We start from the raw sequence: 23,340 nt of genomic DNA, 5'->3' as shown, positions 1-23,340 counted from the left end.
GGCTCGGCCCGAGCAAGCGGAGGAAGCGGCCGGGCCCCTCTCAGGGCGGTACATATCCTCTCTCACCATCTATCCTTATCCTCTGTCACCCTGTGTCATTCTCCTCCTCTCTCACCCTCTCTGTTACCCTCTCTGATCCTCTCTCACATTCTCTCATCCTCTATCCTCCTCTCTCATCCTCTCTTGCCCTCACTCATCCTCTCTCGCCTCTCTCCTCCTCTCTCACCCACTCTTCTCCTCTATCCTCCTCCTCTCTCACTCTTTCTTCTCTCTCACCCTCTCTCATCCTCACCACACTCACATTTTGGATCCGTATGATAATTCATAACTCTGTGATTTATTCTCTATTACAATCTCAGAGCTATCAGGTCTGTGTACACAGTGACATCTTTGTAGTGGGTCATGCAGGGACTTGTAGTCCTTAAATTCTCCCCCTCGCTGCGCTGATTAGTGTGCAGTGCAGACCTTTGCCCTGTGGGTGGCGCTGCCCTGTAAGTCATGCCAGGATAATGAGAAAGTTGGCGTGCTGTGATTGCAGGGAAGGACACAAGGCGTCTGCATATTCATGTGTATGCTTTCTTGCTCCATGGCAAAGGGGGGCGAAGTGCTGAATGGTTGTAGCTGGAGGAGTAGGAGGAGGCAGCTGGAGGAGTAGGCAGAGCTGAGGACACTGCTGCCGGCAGGCTCGGGCTGTCTACTGTCAGCTGTGCCTCCCACCACCCTCGCTGCCACTGCCAGCCCTGAGCAGCCTCCTCCATCCACAGCCTGCCCGGGAATTGTCTTATTTCGTGGTCTTGGAAGCATAAATGTGTGGACATGGCAGGGGCACAGCCAGGGGTTCATGCTCTGCAGCTCAAACGCGTCTGCGTCTCTGACACCTTGAAAAGAGGATCCAAGTGTATCAAATGGGATGATGTAAGTACCTGTGCATGTGTGTGATGCCGGCTCCATGTGTGTGATGCCGGCTCCATGTGTGTGATGCCGGCTCCATGTGTGTGATGCCGGCTCCATGTGTGTGATGCCGGCTCCATGTGTGTGATGCCGGCTCCATGTGTGTGATGCCGGCTCCATGTGTGGCACCTCACCTGTGCGGACCACATGTGCCCTGCACACAGGGAAATGAATGGGCTGGTGTCAGTGACAGCTGGTGACCCTGTCATGTGCGGCACAGGGGGGCTCCTACAGATGGGGAAGGGTCAGCCTGGGGTGAGGAAGGGTTAAATGTCACTGATTGACTGGCAGACATCATCTGTTTTTTTTTTTCCAAGATGACTCAATGAGGATATAAATATTACTCCAGAGTGTTAGGTTTCTCCAGCCCACACTGAGCAAGGCGTCTTGTCACATGGAAGCAATGACAAGTGGATGTGGGTGCAGGAGAATGCTGCTTCCTTCAGTCAGAGGGGATTCAGAGACCCCAGAGCGGCTGTAATGTGAGCTGCCCCATAGTCACTGACAGCTGTCAATCCACACAGTGTTACTCTGCGCAACCATGGCAGACACGCCGGAAACCCCAGGGATCTGTGCATTGCACTTGGTCTGTGCTTGATGAAGTCAACAAACAGGTGGTTGTTTATGTGTGTGACAGGGGAGCGTGTTGTGTACACCGTACCGTGTGACAGGGGAGCGTGTTTTGTACACCGTACTGTGTGACAGGGGAGCGTGTTGTGTACACCGTACTGTGTGACAGGGGAGCGTGTGGTGTACACCGTACTGTGTGACAGGGGAGTGTGTGGTGTACACCGTACTGTGTGACAGGGGAGCGTGTGGTGTACACCGTACTGTGTGACAGGGGAGCGTGTGGTGTACACCGTACTGTGTGACAGGGGAGCGTGTGGTGTAAACTATACTGTGTGACAGGGGAGCGTGTGGTGTACACCGTACTGTGTGACAGGGGAGCGTGTGGTGTACACTATAGTGTGTGACAGGGGAGCGTGTTGTGCACACCGTACTGTGTGACAGGGGAGCGTGTTGTGTACACCGTACTGTGTGACAGGGGAGCGTGTTGTGTACACCGTACTGTGTGACAGGGGAGCGTGTTGTGTACACCGTACCATGTGACGGGGAGCGTATTGTGTACACCGTACTGTGTGACAGGGGAGCGTGTGGTGTAAACTATACTGCGTGACAGGGGAGCGTGTTGTGTACACCGTACCATGTGACAGGGGAGCGTGTTGTGTACACCGTACCGTGTGACAGTGAAGCGTGTGGTGTAAACTATACTGTGTGACAGGGGAGCGTGTTGTGTACACCGTACCGTGTGACAGGGGAGCGTGTTGTGTACACCGTACCGTGTGACAGGGTTAGCGTGTTTGTTCTTCATAGTGTGTGACAGGGGAGCTTGTATACACCATACTGTGTAACAGGAGTGTGTTGTGTACACCATACTGTGTAACAGGAGTGTGTTGTGTACACCATACTGTGTAACGGGAGTGTGTTGTGTACACCATACTGTGTAACGGGAGCGTGTTGCGTACACCATACTGTGTAACGGGAGTGTGTTGTGTACATTATACTGTACAACGGGAGTGTGTTATGTACACCATACTGTGTAACGGGAGTGTGTTGTGTGCACCATACGGTGTGACAGGGGAGTGTGTTGCGTACACCATACGGTGTGACAGGGGAGCGTGTTGCGTACACCATACGGTGTGACAGGGGAGCGTGTTGCGTACACCATACGGTGTGACAGGGGAGCGTGTTGCGTACACCATACGGTGTGACAGGGGAGCGTGTTGCGTACACCATACGGTGTGACAGGGGAGCGTGTTGCGTACACCATACGGTGTGACAGGGGAGTGTGTTGCGTACACCATACGGTGTGACAGGGGAGCGTGTTGTGTACACCATACGGTGTGACAGGGGAGCGTGTTGCGTACACCATACGGTGTGACAGGGGAGCGTGTTGCGTACACCATACAGTGTGACAGGGGAGCGTGTTGCGTACACCATACGGTGTGACAGGGGAGCGTGTTGCGTACACCATACGGTGTGACAGGGGAGCGTGTTGCGTACACCATACCAAACATATACATTTGTCCATCCACTTGTCCGCGTTTATGTAGCAGATGTAACATAACTCCAGTTAAGTAAACACAATGGACATTTGTACTTCTATAAGAATCCCCTGTGTTCTTCCCATGAAGTCGGGGACTATGTATAGAACGTGTTGTAAAAACACCGTGATTAATGGAATTAAAGCTTACACTGAATGGGCACGTGCGGACTGACCACTTCTATTACGTTCAGGGGACTCCTTTATGATAAGTTACTTTCCAATAATAATGTAATCAATGAGGTTGTAATCATCATAATTCATTCATGTGTTCAATTTGCCAATAGTTTCTGTAACACTTTGCAATAAATCCGCCTGCAGTCCGGCTGCTGACCGTCCTCAATCCCCTGCCATATTTATATATACACTTATTAATGCACAAGTTGACCTATGTATACTATAGCACTAAGAAGAAAAAGTAGTAAAAAGTCATATTAATGATCAGGAAATGCTTAGAAGGCACAGATGGGACAATGTCATTTGGGTGTCAAACATCACCTTGATTTTTGGTTTTGGTGGGATTTGCCTTCACATAGACATCCATACGTCACCATAACAGTGATTGGACACCGTCAGTAGCTCACAGTGCCTGTCTGCTGTCATTTGGGAGTCCGTTCACTGCTGATCCCAGTACAGGGGAGTGCAGTAACATATGGTGCTATTCTATAGTGTTTTACAGTAACACCATATTCTCATGTTTTGTAGACAATATGTTATGGATAAATTATTCACCAATTTCCTGAGGCAATTTTTGAATAATTTGCTGACTTACTCTATCTACTGGCAATTTTTTATTTCATATCCATTTTGAAATACATACATACAGTCCGTCCAGTACAATGCAAGGAATAGGGCTCTACAGACCCTGCGTAGTCGGTGTGAAAATAACCTGGAACTGAGCTAATGCTGTAGCTTTTTGCTTTACCACCTATCTGTTGCAGATTCCCTGTTGCTCTTGTAGTGAATTTCACCTATTTAGTTCAAAAGATGAATTCATAGCCCATTTTGCCACAAAATCTGCTTCAAATCCACATGTAAGACCTGAGGTGTTCGCTATTGTTTTGCTGTGGATTTAAAGGGAATCTGTCACCAGGTTTTTGCCACCTAATCTGAAAGTAGCATAACATAGGGGCAGAGACCCTGACACTTACTGGGCAGCTTAGTGTAGTTTTGATAAAATCACTGTTTAATCAGCAGTAGATTATCATTAGAGGACTACTTGGAATGCTGTCAGGTAGTCCAGCATATTCATGAGCTCTGTATATTTGCTAGATCTGCAGCGGAAAAATACATAGATTTTATCAAAATCCCAGCAAACAGCCCAGTAAGTGACACATCACTGGAATCAGGATCTTTGCGCCTACGTTATGCTGCTTTCAGATTGGGTAGCAAAAAGCTAGTAACAGATTCTCTTTAAAGGGAACCGACATCTGGATTCATGCGGTCCGAACCACTGGCAACATGAATCAGAGACTGGCTCCTGCATACAGAGACACAAATCAGTGTAACTGAGCAGGCAGGGAGAAGAGACGTTAGTGGGGAAATCCTTCTTGGACAGCTCACCTCTTTCTCAGAAATATCAAACTATATTTTTGTGTTCTGTGTTCCACTCTGAAATGTTTCAGAGTGGAACACAGAAGATAATAATAAGAATATGTATTCATTTATACAGTGCTATTAATTAATTCACAGCGCTTTACCTACAACACTGTCCCCATTGGGGCTCACAATCTAAGTTCCCTATCAGAATGTTTTTGGAGTGTGGGAGGAAACCCACGCAAACATGGGGAGAACATACAAACTCCTTGTAAATGTTGTCCTTGGTGGGATTTGAACCCAGGACTCCAGCATTGTAAGACTGCAGTGCTAACCACTGAGCCACCGTGCCGCCCATTAGAATACGGGAGCCGTTGTCTGATTCGTGCTGTCCGTGGTTTGGGCAGCAGTAATCTCCTGTCAGGTTCTAAATAAAGATCATTTCCACAGTGAAAACATATTATAGTAGATAAGTAATACTTCTTGTTCTGTAATACTAAGACCCCTTCTCCCCACTGTACCCCATCAGATGTCCTCTGGTCGCATCCTATTGTGATTGGGGGTTAAGTACTGGATGGGTTATGGATATCACTTAATTCAGTTATATATTGTCACAGTGTACAGTGTGCCCTATGTGGCTTACCTTTTAGAGGGAAACATCAAGACAGATTGGAATTTATGGTGTTTTACTAAAATGTAAAGGTAAATACACCTGACCTGGTGTAAAATAGCATCTTCATATCTTAAATAGCTAATTTTGTGATGTGCACACAAGTACAGTAACTCAATGAATATAACTATTGATATACTGTATGTGTGCATGTGTGTGTATATTATATATATGTATATATATATAAATATATATATATATACATGAGATATATGTAGATATATATAGATATATATCTATCTCTCTCTCTATCTATATATATAGATCTATATATTTTTATATATATATATATATATATATATATATATATATATATATATATATATATATATAGAGTGAGATATATAGATATAGAGAGAGATATACATAGATAGATAGATAAATAAATATATATATATATATAATATATAATATGTTTGTGTGTATATATATAAAGACACCGCTTGCTGTGTAGTTGACCATGACTTTCACAGTGCAGTCTTATGATCACAGAGAGGTGGGTGGTTTGAAGCCGTCACCTGCGAGTTTATCAAGAAAACAAATAAAAGACTACAACTAAGCAAACACAATGAAGCAGTGCTGTACTGTACTGTACTGTACTGTAGCTCACAATTCTCCGCTCCTGGTTTATACAGTTCCATACACTTGAGCCCCCATACACAGACTAATGTCAGCTGAGCCCGCCAATATCAATGGCTTCGGATGACGGTCTAATGAGTATGGGTGTGACGGCAACTGATGGACGGGGAAGGTGTCAGTCACATATATCCATTTTCAGACTGGTGATTGCGTTATTTTCCCTGAAATTAGCCACCGGCCAACTTGTCAGTCTGCGGCTTTCTCATAGAGAACACAAGAGCTCGGCCAGATGAGCGCTCCTTTGTATGGTTAAGATGGCTGCCGAATGATCGGCTAAAGTATTGTTTGGCTGACAGCCATCTACTGTGTATGCCTCTGTTCACATGGCCAGAAATTATTTCCGTTTTTGGATTAGTATTGCGCTTATAAAAACAGAATAAAACATTCCAGAACAGGATCCATTCATTTCAATGAGAATGGAAGTGCCTTAAAAATATTTTCCATTATCTTTCCAGTTTGTTTATTTGTTTTTTTAAGTTGGAATAATAATCATAATCTGAACAACTTTATCCAGACAAAATACGGATCCCTTTATTTAAACAGCTCAAGGAAAGATCCATTGTTTAGCAGTGCCCATTCCAGAACACTAGAGGAGAGCAGAAACACCTATGGTAAAAAAAAAGATCCCAAACAAATGGAACAAAAAGGGACACAAACATAAACCAAACTCACATGGTTCTATTTGTTTTAGGCCCCCTTCACACGTCCGTGAAACACGTGCGTGTTTGGTCCGTTTCCGTATATACCGGAGACACGGCCAAACGTGCACCAATGTTAATCTATGATTGTGGTCACACGTCCGTTATTTCATTATGTCCGTGTGTGCGTGTCCGAGATCCGTATGTGTTTGCGTTTTTCACGGATGCATGTCCGTTATCTGCACGGAGCACGCACACGTGGACACAATGAAAGTCTATGGGTATGTGCACACACGTTAGTAAACACGTATGCATCTACCTATAGTCCGTGTCCGTTTGGTGTTTTTATTTCTAGTGATGTCGGCTATTCTTTCTATTTCTGTGTATGTCGGTCAATCTCCCTGAGTCCGTCGGTCGGTCTCTCTGTCTCTCTGTCGGTCTCTCTGTCTGTCTGTCCGTCTCTCACAGTCTGTCGGTCAGTTTCCCCCCCTCTCTCATACTTACCGTTCCCCGATCTCCGGCGCAGCGCTGCACGGCATTCACACTGCTGCGGCGGCTTTTACTATTTTGAAAAAGCCGGCCACTCATTAAACAATCTCCTATTCCCTGCTTTCCCCGCCCACCGGCGCCTATGATTGGTTGCAGTGAGACACGCCCCCACGCTGAGTGACAGGTGTCACACTGCACCCAATCACAGCAGCCGGTGGGCGTGTCTATACTGTGCAGTAAAATAAATAAATAAATAATTAAAAAAAAACGGCGTGCGGTTCCCCCCAATTTTAATGCCAGCCAGATAAAGCCATACGGCTGAAGGCTGGTATTCTCAGGATGGGGAGCTCCACGTTATGGGGAGCCCCCCAGCCTAACAATATCAGTCAGCAGCCGCCCAGAATTGCCGCATACATTATATGCGACAGTTCTGGGGCTGTACCCGGCTCTTCCCGATTTTCCCTGGTGCTTTGGCAAATCGGGGTAATAAGGAGTTATTGGCAGCCCATAGCTGCCAATAAGTCCTAGATTAATCATGTCAGGCGTCTATGAGACACCCTCCATGATTAATCTGTAAATTACAGTAAATAAACACACACACACCAGAAAAAATCCTTTATTAGAAATAAAAAACACACACATATACCCTGGTTCACCACTTTAATCAGCCCCAAAAAGCCCTCCATGTCCGGCGTAATCCAGGATGGTCCAGCGTCGCATCCAGCGCTGCTGCATGGAGGTGACAGGAGCTGCAGAAGACACCGCCGCTCCGGTCACCTCCACGCAGCTAATGAAGACAGCGGCGCGATCAGCTGCTGTCACTGAGGTTACCCACTGTCACTGGATCCAGCGGTGGATGCAGCGGTGGCCGCGGGTAACCTCAGTGACAGCTCAGCTGATCGCGCGGCTGTCTTCATTACCTGCGTGGAGGTGACCGGAGCGGCGGTGTCTTCTGCAGCTCCTGTCACCTCCATGCAGCAGCGCTGGAAGCGACGCTGGACCATCCTGGAGTACGCCGGACAAGGAGGGCTTTTTGGGGCTGATTAAAGTGGTGAACCAGGGTATATGTGTGTGTTTTTTATTTCTAATAAAGGATTTTTTCTGGTGTGTGTGTTTATTTACTGTAATTTACAGATTAATCATGGAGGGTGTCTCATAGACGCCTGACATGATTAATCTAGGACTTATTGGCAGCTATGGGCTGCCAATAACTCCTTATTACCCCGATTTGCCAAAGCACCAGGGCAAATCGGGAAGAGCCGGGTACAGCCCCAGAACTGTCGCATATAATGTATGCGGCAATTCTGGGCGGCTGCTGACTGATATTGTTAGGCTGGGGGGCTCCCCATAACGTGGAGCTCCCCATCCTGAGAATACCAGCCTTCAGCCGTATGGCTTTATCTGGCTGGCATTAAAATTGGGGGGGGACCGCACGCCGCTTTTTTTTAATTATTTATTTATTTATTTATTTTACTGCACAGTATAGACACGCCCACCGGCTGCTGTGATTGGGTGCAGTGTGACACCTGTCACTCAGCGTGGGGGCGTGTCTCACTGCAACCAATCTTAGGCGCCGGTGGGCGGGGAAAGCAGGGAATAGGAGATTGTTTAATGACGCGGCCGGCTTTTTCAAAATAGTAAAAGCCGCCGGAACAGTGTGGATGCCGTGCAGGGCCGCGCCAGGGATCGAGGAACGGTGAGTATGAGAGAGGGGGGGAAACTTCAGTCACTCGGGGGATTAGCAGTCACCGGTGAATCCTTCACAGGTGACCGCTAATCAGTACTCGACACAGACAGAGCCGCGGTATGAGGATGAAGTCGGGTGAAGTTCACCCGAGTTCATTCTCATCGCGCAACTCTGTCTGCTGTCAGCCGACATTTATAAACGACATTGTGCATCACACACACGGACATTACACACGGACATTCCACGTACACATACACGTTAATTCCACACGCACACACGGACGTTCTACACACAAACACGGCTAGCATACGCAATTCACACAGGTGCCACACGGACCATAAAAACGGACACAAAAACGGGACACGGACCCGAAAAACGGCCCGTAACACACGTGCGTGTTTTTCACGGACGTGTGAAGGGGGCCTTAAAGACAGATTTCTTTAAAAAAAACTGACACTTTTCCACGTTTCAATTTTTCATCCGCTTTTGCTCCGTGTGTAATGCACACATTTTTCTTTAACACACAATCAATTACCAACAAATGACAATTGGATGTGGACCGAGCCACCGTGTGCAGAATTATTAGGCAAGTTGTATTTTAGAGGATTTTTTTATTATTGATCAACAACTATGTTCTCAATCAACCCAAAAGACTCAAATATCAAAGCTTAATATTTTTGGAAGTTGGAGTGGTTTTTTTTTAGATTTGGCTATCTTAGAGGCCGCTTTACATGCAACGACATCGCTAAAGAGATGTCGTTGGGGTCACGGAATTCGTGATGCACATCCGGCATCGTTAGCGACGTCGTTGCGTGTGACACGCAGGAGCGACAGTTAACGACCCGCTTAGTGATGTTGCTGTGACGCCAAACAAACTGCCCCCCTTAGAAAGGAGGCGATTTGCCGGTCACAGCGACGTCGCTAGGCAGGTAAGTAGTGTGATGGGTCCGAGTGATGTTGTGCACCACAGGCAGCGATTTGCCCGTGACGCACAACCAACGGGGGCAGGTACGCATGCTAGTGATCTCGCTAGGAAGATGGCAGTGTGTAAAGCGGCCTTAGGAGGATATCTGTTTGTACAGGTAACTATTACTCTGCAGAATTATAAGGCAACTTAATAAAAACCAAATATATTCCCATCTCACTTGTTTATTTTCACCAGGTAAACCAATATAACTGCACAAAATTTAGAAATAAACATTTCTGACATGTAAATACAAAACCCCAAAAAATTAGTGACCAATATAGCCACCTTTCTTTATGATGACACTCAGCAGCCTACCATCCATAGATTCTGTCAATTTCTTGATCTGTTTACGATCAACATTGCGTGCAGCAGCCACCACAGCCTCCAGACACTGTTCCGAGAGGTGTACTGATTTCCCTCCCTGTAGATCTTACATTTTGAGAGACCACAGGTTCTCTATGGGGTTCAGATCAGGTGAACAAGGGGGCCATGTGATTAGTTTTTCATCTTTTAGATCTTTACTGGCCAGCCATGCTGTGGAGTAGTTGAATCTATGTGATGGAGCATTGTCCTGCATGAAAATCACAGAAACTTGCAGTAAGTCTGGTGTGACGCCCTGTCCTATAGGGGGCTTTACACGCTACGATATCGTTAATGTTTTATTGTCGGGGTCACGTCGTTAGTGACGCATATCCGGTGTCATTAACGATATTGCAGCGTGTGACACTTATGTGCAACCTAAAACGATCGCAAAAGCGGCCAAAATCGTTGGTGGAACCTCGTGGCTTGGAGCGTCTGGGGGTCCTCTACTGTCTGTCAGCAGTCTCTGATCTGTACAGCGGGCAGTGCGAACTCTATAGGGTCGATGTTCTGTTCCGGTCCCTGGCTCAATCTTTACTGCTGGTGCCCCCGGATTCTTGGGTCAGTGAGGTCCGTGATGGTCCCCTCACTGTGCAGATATTTGTCAGGTAGCCTGAAGCGTGACCTAGGGCCCTGTGCCCCGTCGGTGCTCTGATTCCAAGGGTACCTGGCTGTACCCTCTCTGGCAACCACTCTCCTACGCCACCTAGGCCCCTGCTACACGACCCCATCTCGAGACACGTTCGTCTCTTTCAGCTGTCACTACGGACTCTATTACTTCTCTCCCCCCTCCCACCTGGTTGTCTTCTAGTGGCCACCTGGTTGTCTTCTAGTGGACTTGACTGGCTCTACCCCTGGCTGGGTGGCCATCCATTGGGTCCTGGACTAGTCAGTCATCCATGATTGGGAGAGGGAAACTGGGGAATTTATGTGTTTTCTTGTTACCGCCACTGGTCTTCCAGGTCCCTGGGGGTAGGCCCTGCATCTTTGACAGGATACAATATCTAATAGTGCCCTGATGCGTTCAGGGGCGCTACAAAGGTATCTCTGATCACTTTCTAAATAAGCACATTATAAGTCTTTAAAAAAGGGTAGTTTTTTTTATAGCTACCTTGAGAAGTGTTTTTAGCATAATTATACTACAGTGTAGTTGTCTAAGCATGTCAATGTCTAAGCATGTCAAGTCTGAAAAAAGATTCAATATGGAGCTCTCAGAGTATTAAAAAGGTTTTCCAGGCTGAGAAGAAGAGTCTGAAGTCAAGAACATGCCATAGGTTTCTTCTATACAGTCACAAGTGCGTTCACACTTAGATGCTGATCAAAAGCCGTTCTACAGGTAGAGAGGAGAGCGACCAAGGTTATCAAAGCACCACTCCAGGGTTTTGTTTTTGCTCAGGGCTGGAGTGGCTCTTTAAATCTAAGCCCCCTGTCATATACTCACCTTCCAGCATCTTCACCATTTACTGATGCCGCTTCGGTATTGCAGCGCCATCTTTTGACAAGTAACTTCAGACTGGCCAGAAATCATAAATTACATCACAAGCTCCAAAAACATCTATATGAGAGGCACTCATAGAGATGTATTGAAGAGTGACCTCCGCTGCGCTGCATCAAACAGTAGAGTGGCCAGCAGGTCACAAAATACCGGAGACTGACAGCACGCCGGAGGGTGAGAAAGCCATGGACCCCATAGGGGGGAGGGGCGACATGACCAAAGGGAAGGGAGGGAGTGAGGGGGTTAATAAAGTGAAATAAGGGGATTATGGGACACCGTAGGGGATTGGTGGAAAAGGGTCCCTATAGGGGAGGGGGGGGAGTATATAAGCTATAGGGGAGGGGTCTTACCTTCCCTTGTGATTCCGGACGGCGAAGGATTCAGACCCAGGACCAAGGACCCAGCATGGCGGACCTCCAGGAGCTCGATAGGCTCCTCAGAGCGGCGATGGCGGTGGACGGGGCTCAGGCAGTGCAGTCCCACGTCAGGGCTGCCTGGGCTTCCCCGTCGACACCTGCCCCTTGCTCCCCCCTTAGACGCGGGCGGCGTTCCAGGCCCCCCATCCGATATTCCCCAGGCGCAGGGGGGGCAAGGAGGCACAGCGAGAGCCCCCCTCGGGACCCTCCGCGGCGGGGCGGGCAGCGGCAGCTCCCTGCGTCTGCCCCGGCCGCCGGGAGGAATCTCCGGCGAGGCCGCGGCGGCCGAGAAGGGGGCGTGGCCAGCCCGGGGCCTTCTTCCGGTCTCCGGCCTCGGGCTGGAGTCCGAACCCCTGCGGCGTCTCCCGGCCGGGAGCGAGCCCGGCGACGATGTGAGGCCAGCGGTGGCCTGGATGGAGGCGGGCCCGGCCTGGGGCCTACTTCCGGTCCCAGGCCTCGGGCTCAATTTTTCAGGCCGGCGGCAGCCCGGGATCGGGGGCGTGCCCAGCGCGGGACGGAGGCCCGGGAGGGGGCGTGTCCAGCCTGGGGCCCGCTCTGGACGCCAGGCCCCCGGCGGTGGGGCACGTCCCGGCGGCAGCAACCACACAGGAGCGTGCCCGGCAGAGGAATGAGGCCGGCAGTACCCCCCAAGGACCATGGGGGAGCCGGGCGCAGGCAGCCAGCAGGGGGACCGGTGTGGGCAGGCGCCACCCGGATACCTGCGAGGCTGGGGAGAGTAGGGGGGACGGCGGGAGCCCGGCGGTGACTGCCAGGTCCCTCAGATCAGCTGCACTGCGCTCGGCGGCCGCGGTCTCCCCCGGGTGGGGGAGGACCCAGCAGGAGGTTCCGGTCGGAGGCCCTGGAGGGCGAGGAACGACGGTGGGGATCCCCCTGAGTCCGGGGAGCGGCTCCTCCAGGAAGAGGCCTCGGTCAGCGGTGGCCCAGGGGATAGGACGGTCTCGTGGGCTGTCGCCGCACAGCAAGCGACGGATGTCGACCACCAGTGCCCACGCGGCGGCCCAGGAGGGCGGCTGTGGTGGAGGGGACGCATCGGCTGCGTCCTCTGGAGCGGGACCGGTAGGGGACGACTACAGTGAGGAAGAAGAGGGAGCCATCCGGTCGAGTGACGAATCAGAGGAGCAGCTGGCGGCTGACGACGCGGAACCGTTTTCCATCTCTACATCACGGTCGGGTGAGCTGGCCATGGATTTGGCATTGATTGCGGCGCAGGGGCGCTGGTGTTGGGGAGGCGGCTGCGGGCACGGCAGCGCCGGAGGGGTCAGCTTTGCTTAGTCAGTTGTTGGGGCTGCTGTAGGGATTAGCGCGAGCACCGGCGGCTGCGACGGCCTGGACGGGGTCGGCGGCGGATAGCGCGGCGGTGGTCGGCAGCGAGGCGGCGCCGGTGGGGGCAGTGGCAGTTAGCGGAGTAGTTGAGTCTGTAGTTGAGAAAGTGGTAGAGAAGGAAAAGGAGGATGAGGTGGTGCGGCTGGATGACAGGGCTAAGAGCGAGGTGTATGTGTGCTTTGAGGGGCCGCTGGGGGCGCACCTCAAAAAAGAAGTGAGGGACAAAATTTGGAAAGGGGAGTATGTGGAGATATTTTCCCTGCTACCCCTGGAAAAATTTAACCTGGACAAGGTCAGGCCGAGCGATTCCAAGAAAGAAAAGGAGGAGGAAGAAAAGTGCCGTTATAGGCTCATTCCTCGTTCCTTTTCTAATTGGTTGCAGGCATTTGCAATTTTGGCTAGCGTGATAGGGGAAAAGGAGTCGGAGCACTGCTCGGCCCTTTTCGGCTATATGGATGCTATTGGGGAGGCGTATCGCACGTACGGGGGTTTGGCGTGGCTGCGGTATGACAAGCACTTTAGGCAGAGGAAGGCGTTGCGGCCCAATATGCGGTGGGACCACAAGGATATTTCCTTGTGGATGCATCTAATGGCGGCCCCGAGTCAGCCCTTTCGTGGCGGTGTCGGGGGAACGGGAACCGGGCCCTCGGGTACACAGAAAAAGGGATTGTGCTGGCAATTTAAGGAAGGCCAGTGCAAATTTGGTGCAGCGTGTAGGTTTAAGCATGAGTGCTCCGGCTGCGGGGGGGACATAGTTTGTCCAAGTGTTTTAAAAAAGGGAGGGGCAAGGCCGGGGACGGATCTGGTAAAAGGGAGGACGCCAGTGAAAATAGAGGCGATGGCGCCGTTTTTAAATAGGTATCCGGACGGGGCAGCGGTGTCACTTTTGCGTGGTGGTTTTTTGTATGGTTTTCAGATTCCGTCAGCGGTTGAGGCACTGCCTCCGGTGTGTCGTAATTTGCGGTCGGCGAGGTGGTGGGTGAGAAATTGGGGAAAGAGGTTGAGCTGGGCAGGATGGGGGGCCCATTTGTGAGCCCGCCGTGCAGTAATCTGGTGGTATCTCCATTGGGGGTGGTGCCGAAGAAGGAGCCGAACAAATTTCGGCTCATTCACCATCTTTCATTTCCGGAAGGGTCGTCTGTGAATGACGGCATTGAGCCGGCATTGTCGGCAGTGTATTACGTCTCGTTTGACAAGGCGCTAGACTTGGTGCGGGCGTTGGGGTGTGGTGCGTTGATGGCAAAGGCGGATGTGGAATCGGCGTTTCGTTTGTTGCCGGTGCATCCGGAGAGCCAGCACCTTCTGGGTTGCTGGTGGGGTGGGAAGTTTTATGTTGATCGTTGTTTGCCTATGGGTTGTTCAATTTCTTGTTCGTATTTTGAGGCGTTTAGTTCCTTTGTCGAGTGGGTGGTGCGGGACGTGTCCGGCTTGTCCTCTATTATCCATTACTTGGATGACTTTCTTTGTGTTGGGCCGGCGGGTTCCATGGTTTGCGCTGGTTTGTTGTTTACCTTGCAGAAGGTGGCGGATCGTTTTGGGATACCTTTGGCGCGGGAAAAAACTGAGGGGCCGGCGCCGGTTATGCGGTTCCTGGGGATTGAAATTGACTCTTTGGCGATGGAGTGTAGGTTGCCAGAAGGAAAAATTGCGGATTTGCGGAGCGCAGTAGCAGCAATGCTGGCGGCAAAGAAAGTGCTGCTTAAGGTGGTGCAGTCGTTGCTTGGGAAGCTGAATTTTGCGTGCAGGATTATGCCGATGGGGCGTGTGTTCGCCAGGAGGTTGGCTACTGCTACGGCAGGTGTACGTTCCCCAGGGCACTTTGTGCGGGTCACGCGGGAGATCAAGGAAGATTTGGTGGTTTGGGATGTCTTCTTGCGGCGTTTTAACGGCCGAGCTTTGTGGTTGGAGAAGGTGGTGCCCAACGGTGCGCTGGAACTGTATACGGATGCGGCCGGGTCGGCGGGTTTCGGCGCAATTTTTCAACGGCACTGGTGTGTCGGGAGGTGGCCTGATGAATGGCGGCAGGGTGGTCTGGTTAAAAATCTGGCTCTGCTGGAGTTGTTCCCAATCGTGGTGGCGGTGGAGTTGTGGGTGTCACAATTTTCTGGACGGAAAGTGTGTTTTCATTGCGACAATCAGGCGGTCGTGCATGCAATTAACAGCTTGTCAGCAAAGTCTGGGCCTGTGGTGGCGTATCTGCGGCATTTGGTGCTCAAATGCTTACTGTGGAACATTCATGTGGTGGCAAAACATGTACCGGGGGTTGACAACGGGGTGGCTGACGCTTTATCTCGTTTTCAGTTTCGCAGGTTTCGAGAGTTGATGCCGGGGGCGGACGAGATCGGAGCGGTGTGTCCAGAGGACTTGTGGAGCCTGGTGAGGCAGTGATTATGGGTTTGATTCGGAATTCGGTGACTGAGGTGACTTGGTGCCGTTATGCTAAAGTGTGGGTTGAGTGGCAGGTAGTGTTAGGTGAGATGTTTGGTAATGGGCGAGCGGATTATTTATTGGCACTACTGGAGTTGGTGAGTGAGGATTTTAGGGCCGGGAGATCGGCATCGGCGGTAGCCCTTAGGGTGGCGGCTGTTGCCTTTTGGTTGAAGGTCAGGGGCGAGCGAGACGTGTCGCGGGATTTTCGGGTGCAGCAGGCCTTGAAAGGTTTTCGAAAAGGGGTGAAGGAATGGGACACTAGGCGGCCCATTTCATTTGAGTTGTTACAGCGGTTGGTGGATGGTTTGAGGGTAATCTGTGTCTCAGGGTATGAGAGGGTGCTTTTTGGAACTGCTTTTGTGTTAGCCTTTTTTGGGGCTTTTAGAATCGGGGAATTGGTAAGCCCGTCCAGGGTAAAAGGGGGTGGTTTGCTGTCTGAGGACGTGGCAGTAGTGGGACGGTGAGTGGAGTGTCGGCTTCGGCGGTCAAAAACGGACCAGATTGGTCGAGGCAGGTTGGTTGTGCTGTATGCGGTGCCGGGGGAGGAGTTGTGCCCGGTGCAGGTGGTGAGCAAGTTTTGCAGTTTGCGGGGCGGTCTTCCGGGCCCGCTGTTACGGCACAAGGATGGTATGTGGTTGTCTCGTTACCAGTTTGTGGCAGTGTTGCGAAGTTGTTTGCGCTGGGCGGGGGAGTGCCCGGAGGATTTTGGGTCCCATTCCTTCAGGATCGGGGCAGCTACGGAGGATCGCGTTGGGGCCTGGGAGATGACATGGTGAGACGGATTGGTCGTTGGGAGTCCTCTCGTTTTAAGGGTTATGTGCGCCCACAGTTGTTGTCTCGTTGAGGGATGTGATTGAGTCGGTTGGTTTGCCGTTGGTTGATTGTTCCTTTGCGTGAATTGGGGAGTAGTGATATTTTGTTTATTGAAATTGTTTCCTTTATTGTAGGAAGTTGCCTGATATGGATTCTAGGGCACTCTTTCGTGTTCTGGGGGGCTCGTCGGGCCGACGTTCGCCCGAATGGTCGGCAGCTGGGCCTGGACAGATCGGTGGCGTCGGTCAAGTGGATCGGCGTGCGGGGCATGGAATGGAGCCGGGTCGTGCCGGAGTTTGAGTATTATTGTAGGGTAGATAGACCTCCGAACGTTTTGGTTTTACACGTGGGGGGGAATGACTTGGGTGCGCGGGCGTCCCGGGACTTGATCAGGGACATTAAGATTGATTTATTACGTTTATGGACTAAGTATCCGGGTTTGATAGTGGTGTGGTCAGATATTGTGGCCAGATTGGTGTGGAGGGGGGCGTGGTCGGTTGAGAAGCTGAATCGCGCCCGGGCTCAAGTGAACAGGGTGGTTGCGCGTTTTGTGAGAAGAAACGGCGGTGTTGTGGTACGGCATGTAGACCTGGAGTCGCCGAAGTGGCAGTTTAGGAGGGGTGATGGGGTCACCTTAATGAGATCGGTTCAGATCTATGGGCCTTGGGTTTGCGTGAGGGTGTGGAGCAAGCCTTGGGTGTGTGGCGGGTCCAGGCCACGTAAGGTGTCACGTGTCCTGTCCTGTGGCGGGGGTAGGTCTGGTCCAGAGGCGGTTGTAAGGGATTGGTGGCTGGACCGAGAGGCACTGTCTTGGTATGGTGTCTCCGGGTTCCGGTAAATTGCAGGCACGGGGTTCTGCAAAGTTTGGGGGGTATTAATCCGTGGGGTGATTAATACCTCATCTCTGGGTCGGAGTGCTGCGGCCAGGGATTTGGTGTAGGAAAGGGTTTCTGGACCGGGCCTACATAGGGTACTTGTACAGTGTATTATTTATGTGTTACCTATTATTATTTGTTTGGGGTCGCCCGTTGGACGGCGCCCCCTGGTGTTAGAATGTTAATAATAGGTAATAAAGGCTGCTGTGGCCAATTTGTTTAACCAAAGTCGCATGCAGTCGGTGTGTTATTTATTAGGTTAAGTTGGGGGGATATGGTAAACCATCACGACCGGAGAATACTTCCTCAGTGGTCAAGTATATGACTAGGGACTTACATTTAAAGGCAAAAGGAGGAAAGGATCCAGCACAAAATACCTCTGAATAAAATGTCGAAGCTTTATTGGCAAATATTAAAAATTTTCCATCCGTGTAAACAAAAGGAGGGAGTTATCCCATGGAAACTTTACGCGTTTCGGACTTCCATATTAAAAGCAAAGAGTCCTTAATCATAAGTAATCCATGTATACCACTCAGCTACTAAATTTTAGTATTTTTAGATATATGAGAGGACAGTACAGAGACCTTTTTAATGATCTTTTTACACCTTGGCCTGCAACAGTGACAAGGGGGCATCCACAACGTCTAGAGGAAAGAAAGTTTAATTATAATCGCAGACGCAGATTCTTTACTGTAAAAGCAGTGAGACTATGGAACTCTCTGCCATTTGGTGTTGTAAGGGTTGATTCATTACAAAAGTTAATGGAGGGCCTGGATGTCTTTCTTGAAAAATATAATATTACATGTTATGGGCTCTAGATTCTGTGATGGGATGATGATCCGGGGAACTAGTCTGATTGCCGTAAGTGGAGACAGAAAGGGATTTTTTCCCTTAAAGGGAATCTGTCACCAGGTTTTTGCTCCTCCAACTGAGAGCAGCGTGATGTAGAGACAGAGACCCTGATTCCAGTGAGGCGTCACTTACTGAGCTGTTTGCTGTCATTTTGATAAAATCAATGTTTTCTCTGCTGCAGATCTAGCAGTAAAGCCTCGGTACCACTTGCATTTTGAACGGGTGAGTGCAATCCGATAAAACATCAGATTGCTCTCACTCTAGTGGAAAACTTTGGGGCAGTGTCCATCTGTGATTTCTCATGCCACAGCAGAATGCAGAATGATTCGCAGCATGCTCCGTTTGGCAGCGAGTCTCGGCTCAAGAAGCCTATGGGAGTGTGTGAAACATTGCACTGCACTCGCATGTAATCCGGAGTGCAGTGCAATATACGTAGAGACAGGCCGGGGAGGAGATGGGGAGAAAGTGTTCCCTCCCTCTTCTCCGCAGCAGTGATCCGATCGCAAGACAGTCACATGACCCTTGGCTGACGCTCGCAGCAGAGGGTAATTAGCATATCGATTCCGATGCTCTCGCATCGGAAGCTATACGCTAGTGGAACCGTAGCTTTATACAGAGATTCTGAAAATGCTGAACTACCTGGCAGCATGCCAAGTAGTCCCCTAATAATAATCTCCTGCTGATTAAACACTGATTTTATCAAAACTGCACTAAGCAACCCAGTAAGTGACACATCGCTGGAGTCAGGATCTCTGCCCCTACGTTATGCTGCTCTCAGATTAGGTGGGAAAACCTGGCGACCGATTCCCTTTAAATGGGGGAATTAGTGTCTTCCCCATGGAACTTCTGCCTTCCTCTGGATCAGCATGTTAGCTTATAGGTTAGACTTGATTAACTTATTTCTACCTTGAAGCTTAAAAACTATAAAACCATGAAACTGTATGTATTACTTTTTAAGAATCCAAAATAGAAATGAAGGTTGATTAGAAATAGTCTATGTATAGTGACTTTCTATATTGTAGCTACAGCTCCTTCTGAGACCTATGTGTCTTTATGGTACATATGCCCCTTCTTCTTGCTGACGTACTTTTGAAAGTTTGTAAAACAGTATGACTCCAGGGTCAGACTGTAAGATTTGTCTGTATAGTGCAATCATGAAGATTTATTGCTTTGCATTGAAGCTGCGGGCCCAAAACAGCTGAGAACAAAATAAACTGTGACGATGTACATAATCTTTAATGCAAAAAAAGTGTCATGGAAAATATTATATACAGTAATTGCACAAGTTTGTAGGGTATTGCGACACTTCCCACCACTACAGGTTGTGTCATTAAAGGGACTCTGTCAGCAGGTTTTTGCTACCCCATCTTTGAGCTGCATAATATGGAGACAGAGATCCTGATTCTAATGATGTATTACTTAGATTACTGGATACAGCAGTTGTGATACAATCAGAGTTCTTTAATGCAGCATATAACAGAGCTCAGATAAGTAACACCACCCACACCACTGCTCTCTGTGCATTGTCTATTGATTGTGAGCTGCTTACCAGAGGAGGGGGCATGATTTGACAGCCCTGTAGTCCAGGAAGTGATGATCTCCTAGTGATAAAACCTTCATTTTAAAGGCCCCGTCACACGCTACGATATATCTAACGATATGTCGTCGGGGTCACGTCGTTAGTGACGCACATCCGGCATCGTTAGACATATCGTACCGTGTGACAGCAAGGAACGACTGAGAACGAGCAAAAATACTCAACTTATCATTGCTCGTTGACACGTCATTCATTTCCATAATGTCGTTCCTCCTTCCTGTTGTTCATCGTTCCCATGGCAGCACACATCGTACGTGTGACACCCCGGTAACGACAAACACAGCTTACCTGCGTCCCGCTGGCAATGCGGAAGGAAGGAGGTGGGCGGGATGTTACATCCCGCTCATCTCCGCCCCTCCATTTCTATTGGGCGGCCGCTGTGTGACGTTGCTGTGACGCCGAACGTCCCGCCCCCTTCAGGAAGAGGAAGTTCGCCCACAGCGACGTCGTCCGGGAGGTAAGTACGTGTGATGGGGGTTACCGACTTTGTGCGCCACGGTCAACTAATTGCCCGTGACGCACAAACGACGGGGGCGGGTGCGATCGCTCTTGCGATCACACAATATATCGGCGCATGTGACAGGGCCTTAAGGCTCAGTTCACATGCCCTGTAATCATCTGCGAGATCTGATCCTGCAGAGATCTGTTGGCAAAAAGTAACTGATGTCTGTTGGATTTTTTTTTTTTTAACATTGGAGTCTATGGAGAACGGATCCGTTAACAGATTGCAATTTAACCATCCATTTTACTTGCATTTGTAACAGATCCGTTTTTTTCTTACAGGATCCGTTACAAATGGAAGATAAATAGCGATCCGTTCTCGGATCCGTTCTCCATAGACTCCAATGTTAAAAAAAAAAAAAAAAACATCCGACAGAAATCAGTTATTTAACAACAGACAAAAGAGTTGTGTTTGCAAAACTTTTTTCCAATGCATCTCTGCTGGATCAGTTCTATCAGATGATTACAAGACATGTGAAGTAAACAGCAGTACACAGCCTAATAAATGACACATCGCTGAAATTTCAGTGCCTATTTGCTACTGTCTTCAGATTACATAGTAAAAACCCGTTGACAGATTCCCTTTAACACTAGAAGTCCCAGGAATTTCGAGCTCCATAGGATTCCAATGTAGAAATGTCAAATGACCCCTCTCTGGGACTTCTAGTGTTAAAGTCCAAACCACTGAAGGTCTATATCAGTGACGGCTCATTTTACTACAGTCCAAACCATGGACAGTTCATACTCCTGAAGTTCATACCACTGGCAGCACATACCCGTACAGTCCATACCACCGACAGTGCATATCACTACTGTCCATACCATGGATTTACGTTCATACTCCATAGTACATAACTCTACATCCAATACCACTGATACTTGATATAGATGTTGAATTTTCTGGCATGACACATACACAAAAAACTACTTCATGCAGAAAACTATGACTTGACATCTAACTCGACCTGGTCAATACCTTGTGCTGTGTAAAGTGTCACATTGGTTTTCTACATCATGATATAGTTAACATATTGTATGTTAGGTTAATAAAAAAGGAACATCTCAGAGGAGATCTCATTTATATGTATAAATACATGTGTGGTCAATATAAAGGACTGGCACATGACTTATTTCTTCCAAAGACAATACTAAAGACCAGGGGGTACTCATTACTGGTAGAAAAAAGGCGATTCCGGCAGCTAAACAGGAAAGGGTTCTTTAGGGTATGTGCGCACGTTGCTTTTTACCTGCTTTTTACCTGCTTTTTTGCTGCTTTTTCTTCTGCGCTGTTTAATGCCAAAATGGATGTGTTCTTCTATTCAAGCAAAGTCTATGGGATTTTGGGTTTCTTGTTCACACTATGTTGTTCAAAATGCTGCCTTTTTGTGGCAGAACTTTGGTCAAAAACTCAGCTTTGCAGTGCAAAACCCAAATGGCAAAAACAATTGACATGTTGCTTCTTTGAAAAGCTGAGTTTTTGACCAAAGTTCTGCCTCAAAAAGGCAGCATTTTGAACAACATAGTGTGAACAAGAAACCCAAATTCCCATAGACTTTGCTTGAATAGAAGAACACATCCATTTTGGCATTAAACAGCGCAGAAGAAAAAGCAGCAAAAAAGCAGGTAAAAAGCAGGTAAAAAGCAACGTGCGCACATACCCTTACAGTTAGAGCAGTCAGATTGTGGAATGCCCTACCACAAGAGGTAGTAATAATAATGGCTGACAGTATAACAACCTTTAGGGTGGAAACACATCTATGCGAGTAAAATCGGTCCGACTGGGCTGAAAAATACTCGGCTGATTTTAGTTCATGTTAGGTGCGAGTGCGATGCTTTTTGCTCGCGTGTGTGTTGCGATTGCGATGCTAGTTTCATGCAACATCTTAATTAGATAAAAGCTATTACACATGTGTCATTTAATTAACCTATGGGAATGTGCTGTCACATTCATCTAATGTGCGAAGTTACTGCCACACTCGCAAATGTGAACGGTGGTGCGCGTGTGTGATGCTACTTTTAATCCCCTTCCATAGGAAATCATTGGGACAAATGGTGCGAGAAACTCGCAAAAAAGCAGCATGCTGCGATTTTTTTCTCGGTCCGATTTGGACTGAGAAAAAAATCGCAGATGAGAGCTGAATCATTGACTAACATGTGTCCGATTCCAATGCGAGTTTTTCTCGCATTGCTCTACTGCGAGAAACTCGCAAGTGAGAAGCAGCCCTTAAAAAGGGACTGGATGATTTCCTCAGTACACACAACATTGTTGATTATATATAATTTTGTGACAAAATGTGTAATTGGTAGAGGAAGGTTGAGCTTGATGGACCTAGGTCTTTTTTTTTCCACCTATGTATCCATATGGTACTATCTGTATCACCCCAGTCCATTCAATGCAGTCTATACCATCCCAGTCTATATCGCCACAATTAATTCCAACACAGTTCATACCATCCCAGTCAATACCTCCCCAGTCCAGACCACCGCAGTCTATACCACCCCAGTCTATACCACCTAAGTCCTTACCACCCAACTCCATACCACCCCTGCCCATACCATCCTAGTCTATGCCACTCCAGTCCATACCAGCCAAGCTCATACCACCCCAGTCCATACCACCCCAGTCCATACCACGTCAGTCTATACCACCTCAGTCTATATCACCCCAGTCTATACCACCCGATCCCATACCAGCCCATTCCATACCACCACAGTCCATACCACCTCAGTCTATACCACCCCATCCCATACCACCGCAGTCCATACCACCACAGTCCATAACACCTCAATCTATACCACCCCATCCCATACCACCCCAGTCCATACCACTCCATCCCATACCACCTCATTCCATACCACCGTAGCCCATACTACCCCTTCCCATACCACCCCATTCCATACCACCGTAGCCGATACAACCCCATCCCATACGACCACAGTCCATACCACCCCATCCCATACCACCCCATTCCATAC

The 23,340-nt window shown here is 48.9% G+C and overlaps 1 protein-coding gene across 1 annotated transcript in view; it reads left to right on the top strand.

Moving 5' to 3' along the window:
• The first annotated feature begins 611 nt into the window (after nt 1-611).
• PLCB1 (phospholipase C beta 1) overlaps nt 612-23,340 on the top strand; it is a 990,679-nt gene continuing 967,950 nt past the window's right edge. Inside the window, exon 1 of the mRNA XM_075339307.1 lies at nt 612-915. Within this exon, the coding sequence (XP_075195422.1) occupies nt 817-915 (99 nt within the window). The 5' untranslated portion in view covers nt 612-816. The remainder of the gene's footprint in view (nt 916-23,340) is intronic.

The sequence above is a fragment of the Anomaloglossus baeobatrachus genome, chromosome 3 (genome assembly GCF_048569485.1).
Source record: "Anomaloglossus baeobatrachus isolate aAnoBae1 chromosome 3, aAnoBae1.hap1, whole genome shotgun sequence".
Classification (NCBI taxonomy): Eukaryota; Metazoa; Chordata; class Amphibia; order Anura; family Aromobatidae; genus Anomaloglossus; species Anomaloglossus baeobatrachus.
The sequence above is the reverse complement of the archived record's forward strand: the minus strand, read 5'-3'. Positions and strand labels throughout refer to the sequence as shown.